The 6,990-nt window shown below is 42.1% G+C and overlaps 1 protein-coding gene across 1 annotated transcript in view; it reads left to right on the plus strand.

The window, feature by feature from the left end:
• LOC109862627 (NADH-ubiquinone oxidoreductase chain 1-like) overlaps positions 1 to 4,546 on the plus strand; it is a gene marked incomplete at its 5' end in the record, with an annotated part of 7,999 nt that extends 3,453 nt beyond the window's left edge. Inside the window, 3 exons of the mRNA XM_020442716.1 lie at positions 267 to 589; positions 4,197 to 4,430; positions 4,482 to 4,546. Of these exons, the coding sequence (XP_020298305.1) occupies positions 267 to 589; positions 4,197 to 4,430; positions 4,482 to 4,546 (622 nt within the window). The remainder of the gene's footprint in view (positions 1 to 266; positions 590 to 4,196; positions 4,431 to 4,481) is intronic.
• Positions 4,547 to 6,990: the final 2,444 nt, after the last annotated feature.

Consider the following 6,990-nt stretch of genomic DNA (forward strand, 5'->3'; position numbering starts at 1 on the left):
AGTGGTCCCAGGACCGAGCCCTGTGGGACCCCGCATGTCATCCCGTGTCTCCTTTTCCTGCCGTCCTTGCACAGGTAAGTAACCTTTCTGTTTTCAAAATAACTTTCCAGGGTTTTTTGCAGGTAGGTTGGAAGTCCCCGCTTTCTTATTGTCTTTCTCACAGCTACCCAGGACAAGCTATTAAATGCGTTTTGCACATCGAGGCTCACTGCCACGCATACTCTTCCTTGCACAAGATGTTCCTTAACNATTTGTCGTACCCTTAGCACCGCATCAATCGTGGACCTCATCGGTCGGAAGCCATATTGTCTGTCCGACAATCCGCCTGTTACACTTAGGTGCGCCTCAATCCGTTTTGCCAGTATCCGCTCGAAAAGCTTTCCAATATCATCAAGCAAGCATAACGGCCTGTATGATGACGGGTCACCTCCCGAGCGTCCCGGCTTTGGCACCAACACCAGCCTTCCTTTCTTCCAGATGTTCGGGAATTTTCCAGCCTGCATGCACTTATTAAAACATCTCCTGATGACATCCGGCGCCGTTTTTGCCGCTAAAGCCCATACCGGACATGATAGTCCGTCCGGTCCAGGTGCCGTTTTCTTACCCATGATCTTTCGTACCGCTTCCTCCAATTCTTCCTCGCTGACGTCGTACGTTGGATTCCAGGGGATTCGTTCTTGCTCTCCCGTGTATTCCCCGTCTGTCCGCGTGGGGAACAGGGCCTGTACGATTTTCCGGGCATCTTTGACCTCCACCGTCGCTGTTATAGGGGGTCCCGCGGTTCTCAGCCGGGATAACACCATCCGGTATGGGGTGCCCCAAGGGTCCTTATCTATTGTCTGTGTCAGAGACATCCACGCTTCTTTTTTCGCCTCAATTATGGCCTTGCGGAGGGCCCGTTGCGCTTCCCGAAATCCAACTCTGACCTCCTCGACTATACCGGGCGCTCTTTGACCATAACGCTTTCGTACCCTTGTGTATCGTCTTCGATGTCCAACGCACTCTTTTCTTAACGCGGCTACTTTTTCCGACCACCAATAGACCTGCTTGCGAAGAGTAAAGGCGCCGCGTACCCTCGGCATTGACGCATCGCTTGCGTTTCTCACGACCTCCACCATCCACGTCGTTTCTTCTTCTGCCGACCAACCCTCATGCTCCGATTCGTTCCAGGTTGCTCCCAAGATCGCTGCCTTGAACCGATCTTTGTCCCACTTTTCCAGCTTCCACTTAGGGGACCGTTCCATCTTTATTTGACCATCTCTTCCTGTTATTTGCTTCACCGTCAGTGCTACATATCGATGGTCCGACAGCGACTCCACGTTAACTAGAACCCTCCATCGTTCCACCAATGGAGCNGCAGCACTGGACGCCCACGACAGATCAATCCTGGAAGCTCCCTGCGGACGAACGCAGGTGAAATACCGTCCCCTATTCAGAACATGGAGGCCGGCCGCGGCTGCCCACGCCTCCACCGCGCGTCCTCTAGCGTTAGTAGAGGGGGAACCCCACTGAGTCGACCATGCATTGAAATCGCCTAGCACCAGTGTGGGCTCGCCCCTCACTCCTCGCACGCTATCAGCCAGGAGATCCAAGCGGTCCTCGAATTCCTCTCTGTCTTGGTTGGGGGAATAGTAGCAACTATACACTACTATTTCCCCCCACTTGACCGCCACAAAGCCCGGTCCTCTTGCATGCATACCGATCACCGAGCGGCTTCCCTGCGGTAACCATGTCAGCGCCGCTACTCCATCCTGATCCACTGCCCAATTCGAGGTGGTAGGGGGCCTGTGAGGTTCGGACACCGCCGCAAGTCCCGCTCCTCTTTCCCGCATGACCTGTTGGAGCANGTCCTGCGCCGGGCCAGAATGGTTAACGTTAATTTGTATTAACTGGTCCATTCTGGTCCACCTCCATCATTTGTGTCTGCCCCTCGCTCCTCCGCTCTGGGGGCACTTGTCGTCCGTTCCTGCCTTTGGTTTGAGATGTGCAGGACGCCCCCCCCGCTCTGTGGTTGGGTTCAAGGCCGCGCGATTCACAGAGCACGCAGTGTGCACGTTCAGCGCAATCTCTTGCCTTATGGCCATTTNTTCCGCACCTATAGCAGGCCGCACTTCTATCCTCTACGTTGCGGCACATCTGCTTAATATGGCCATACTCCAGGCATCGATAGCACTGGAGTTGTCGCGGCGGTAAAAGCGTGACCCTGGCCGAGGACCATCCCACGCGCAATCTACCTCCTTCTGCCACTTTCTCCGCCGTTTCTACCGGACATCGTAGCCATAACGTGCCCAGGCCGTTTCGCCCTACTCGTATGGGGCCAGCAATGACATCTGCTTCACGACGCGCGCCATAGTCTCCATCAAGGATTGCCCTTACCACATCACTGGGTTCCACCGAATCATCCAATCCCGTTACGCGTAGCTCTCTTTTCCTTACCGGACGGGTGACCACTGCTGCTCCTTCAAGGGCGCCAGTTAANGCGTCAGCCAAAAGATCGGCTTTCTCCTGTCCACCCTGGCCGGGGATCTCAACGATGATTCCTCCTCCAACGTCTTTGCGGATCCGGGTATCCTCTATTCCAAGATCCTTCAACTTTACTTTACTGCGAGCGGTTTTTATTATCTCGGCGTATGACACCGATTTCTGGCCAGAGGGGGCACGGATAGCCACCGCCGCAGTTCTTCCAGCGCGTCGTCTTCTGCGCCTTTGGGTGTTATTAGCTTCCATCTCCTGAGTCGCAGGCCGCCGAGGATTCGTAAGTTCGTAACTTTACCTCAACTCGAGGTTAGTCCCTAACTTTTGGACTGTTGCCTAAACTAGGTGTAGCATTCAACCTACCGTACACCGGAGTGGTTTCGCTGACAATTACCACTTTTCGCAAGGTTAGGTTTTGGCTCGATTACTTGAGGTTAGTACCTAACTTACCAGTCATTGGTGAAACTTGGTGAGGCACCTAATCTAACGCAGATCTTATTGCTGACGCAGTTTTTACCAACGAAGACACTTTTCGTTAGGGTTAGGTTCTAACTCTCGCACCAAGTCAAGGTTAGGACCTAACACTTTAATTTTTTGCGAAACCTTACAATCCATCTTATCTTCCGAAGTCCTTTCCACTCACCGAGTTTCGTCAACAACTGGAATTTTGTGAACTCCTAACACTTGTTCACCACGGGCGATGTTAGACCCCGGTTACCTCATGAAAAGATTAACCTGTGATTTTGTCCGACAACTCGTTCTAAACACCCAAACAGTTCGAACCGATCCGAAACTTTTACCTTACTCTTTTTATTATTTTTCATCTCGAGCTAAACCGTTCCCTAGCACTACAGTGCGTCGGTTGATTTGCCCGGCCGTAGTGAATATTACATTCACACTCCCTCAGCACATCATTTATCCTACCATGCTCCCTCTTGCGTGGAGCTCATGTCTTGTCTCGGTTAAAATTTGTCAAATCTGTGTTTGTTAACAATTGTCCAATTCGGGGTAATAATATTAACAATTTCAATTTTGAGTAGAAATCCATCAATCATTTCCTTGACACTAGTCTGGCCTTCTGGTTAACTTAACCAATAACTCCGGTTGACAATGAGTTTTTTACTAATCTTTTTCTTTTTGTGTCAGGTGATCATCGCGGGACCCTCAGGCTGACCTGGCTCCGTCTGGACCTCGTGGAAAACTTAACACCCGTAAGTACAATGCTAAATCTTTGTTTAACAACCAAACTTTCACAGAAACCGATTTCGGGGTTTCACTCATCATTGAAATTGCCAACCGTACGAACTTGGTCAATTCCGTGAAATGTCAGTTTAGCGAGTAATCCCTAATCTCAGGGGATTACTCTAAAATAAAACAAACCTTTAAATAAAACGGAAAGAAACTTGTCCGACTTAGACTAACCTCACCGGGCAGTACGTACCCTGAGCGCAAACATAAATACTTTTTTCTCGCACGCAGCTAACTACGCTTGCTGCGGACAACAAAACAAAAAAGAAATAAAAATAAAACAAAAACAAAATTAAACTTCTGGCTGATTGCCCTTTAAAACTGTCATTTTCGGTAAATGTCACTTTCCATGTTGGCTTCCCGACGTTTGGTGCCCCTTTCTTGCTGTAACTATAGCATCCAAGCCCGTCGGTTGCAAGGTTCAGTTTTACAGATGATTTCTTATGAAGTTAGATTCATTTTAATTATATTAGTAGTGAAAAAAGATTATGGTGGTGAAAGAAGGTTTTACTTTTATTACTTTGTTAATATGACAAAACTGATGTTGAAATTTTTTATAGTTTTACCCATAACTTTAGTTTTTTTTAGTAGTATTGTAGCTGAGTTAAACCGAAGCTCTATAGAGTTTATTGAAGGTGAATCTGAGTTGATATCAGGATTTAATGTGGAATATTTTAGTTCAGGATTTCCATTAACTTTTTGGCAGAGTATGAAATAATTATTAACGTGAGGGTTGTATTTACTGTATTATTTACAAGATGTAGGAACAGAAAGCCATTACGGTCTGCAATCGGAAACCAGATTTGGTACCAGAGATATTTGAAATATTAAAGAAAAATCATATGGATTGATTGTCGGAAAATGGACGTAATTGGCGAGAAATAGAGCGTAATACAAGAGGGCAGAGTGATTGTGACTTGTGGCACATTTTGAGGAAAGAGATACTAACAGCATCTCATTTTGGAGACGTATGTCGTATGAGAGAAACAACGTCTTGTGCAATGATAGTTAAAAATATCTTGTTTCTTTCATATATCAATAAATCAGCCATGAAGTATGGTCGAGAAAATGAGGAAACAGCAAGAAAAAAATTAGTTGCAAACATAAAGAAATTTAAACATGTGGATTATTTATTAATAGCAAAAACCCATTTTTGGGCGCTTCTCCCGATGGACTCGCTGACGAGAACGGTTTAGTAGAAATAAAATGTCTTTTTTCAGCAGAAGATATAACAGCGGAAGAGGCTATACAGACACTTCCAAACTTAAAAGCAATTTTTGATAAGAACAATAAAAATAAATTAAATTGTAATCACAAATTCTTTCATCAAATTTAAGGCTAGTTAAACATTACAAGACAAGATTATTGTATATTTGCTTTATGGACGCCTAAAAGTATGAAAACTATATATGTTCTTAGAGACAATGAGTTTTGACAAAATCGAATGCTGCTTCTTCTAAAATGTTTTTACTACAAATGTCTGCTTCCAGAAATTGTAGATAGTCGGCATAATAGACACATGCCGATCAGAAATCCGCAATATATAGTGCAAGCGCAAGACAAAGCAAGTGCAAAAGTATCTAGTCGCACAAGCAAGACACAGCAATGTGTAAATGTGCAGGAGAAAAAGATAAGAAGTAACGATTCTCTAGAGACAAAAAGTGCTACTGTTGGCATTTCTTCACAAAATGAAGATGATGATTGCACAATAACAAGTTATTATTACAAAAAGTATCCTACAAGAGATAGTGAAATTGCCAATCGTAAAAAATTTATAGATAAAATGCCAATTTCTCTAGTCGATGTCAAGAATAACATTTTGCCTGAAACAAGCCAACTTGACGATCAGTCATTGGATTTATTTTTACGCGTTGTCAAAGAAAGTTTTCCTTCTGAAACACAAAGCGTACATTATATTGAAACTCCAGATATAATAAAACCCTATAATCAACAAAGCGTTCAAATTATTGGGGGAAAGTGTACAAATCATTGGCGATGCCTCTTTTACGACAAAAAGACCCTTCGTATATATGACAGCATAGCTGATTGTTCGTCTTTGTATAAAAGATTGGTACAACAAGAGAAGGAGTATATCAAAGCTCGATTCCCACACATAAAACTAAAAGATAAAATTTTTGAAACAGTTCAAGCACAAGAAGACAATTATTCTTGTGGTATTCGTGTTGCAGCTTTTGCTACAGATTTAATGTTAGGTTTGTAGATAAAAATCTTAGTAATGTAAACTATTCAAAAGACATGACTCGTATGGGGAAACATTTTTATAATATTGTTGAAATGAGAAAATTGTCGCATTTTCCGAAACAATAGTATGCATGACATAATTGAAAAAATAATTGTTTTCAAAAATTGCAAAAATTTACAGGAAAACATAATATTAATAGTAAAAAAACTAATATTTTGAAGTATGTTGCATATATATGTAGAATATATATATATGCAGTATATATATGTTATGTCAATAAAATTGACAAAATTAACGGTTATTGTTTTAACAAAAACGTATTATTTTATAGCAAAATACGTATTGGCATTATTCCTGTAGCAAAGAAAACGGAGAAACGATTAGAAGAAAAGAATTTAGGTCGCGTTTCACGAAAATGGGCGGTGGAGAGGCCCATTTTTTATTACAATTTTTTTAGAACACATTTGTAAATGTTAAAAAATATATATGTGTAAGAATACACAATGTTACAGTGTAAGACAAAGTTATTTTACAGAATATTGTACTGTTATTCCCAAAAACATGTAATACTTATGTAGAAAAAAACATAGAACACTTATACATCTTTTAAACAAAACGCAATATTACATTTGTGTTTCAATGTCACAAATGTCTTTTACATATAACATTCAGAAACACAAATTTTTTAATAAATTAAATATGAGTATATGCGCGTATTATTATGTGTGTCACAAACACTAACTGAGAAAGAGAAAAAGAGGAACTTATAAAGAATGTCCAACATTCAGCAGACAGTATATATGTAAAAGTAAAAACAAAGAAGCCAGTGTAAGTAAAAGACAAAAATAAAAATACAAGTTTTGTTAAATGGTTTTTTTAACTGCAAAAATGTAAATTAGAATGTCTTTTTTGTAGTGTATAAGTTGCTTTATTTTTTTTCCTAGAGATGTTTTTGTAAACGTGTGTTGATGTAAAAGTTATTACAAAACATTTACATTCAATGTGTGCTGGCTATTTTTTACCCTTATACTGCCAAAGGGGACTTTTTTAACATCATATTGCTG

Source organism: Pseudomyrmex gracilis, unplaced genomic scaffold (assembly GCF_002006095.1).
Source record: "Pseudomyrmex gracilis isolate BER0280 unplaced genomic scaffold, ASM200609v1 scaffold_2100, whole genome shotgun sequence".
NCBI lineage: Eukaryota > Metazoa > Arthropoda > Insecta > Hymenoptera > Formicidae > Pseudomyrmex > Pseudomyrmex gracilis.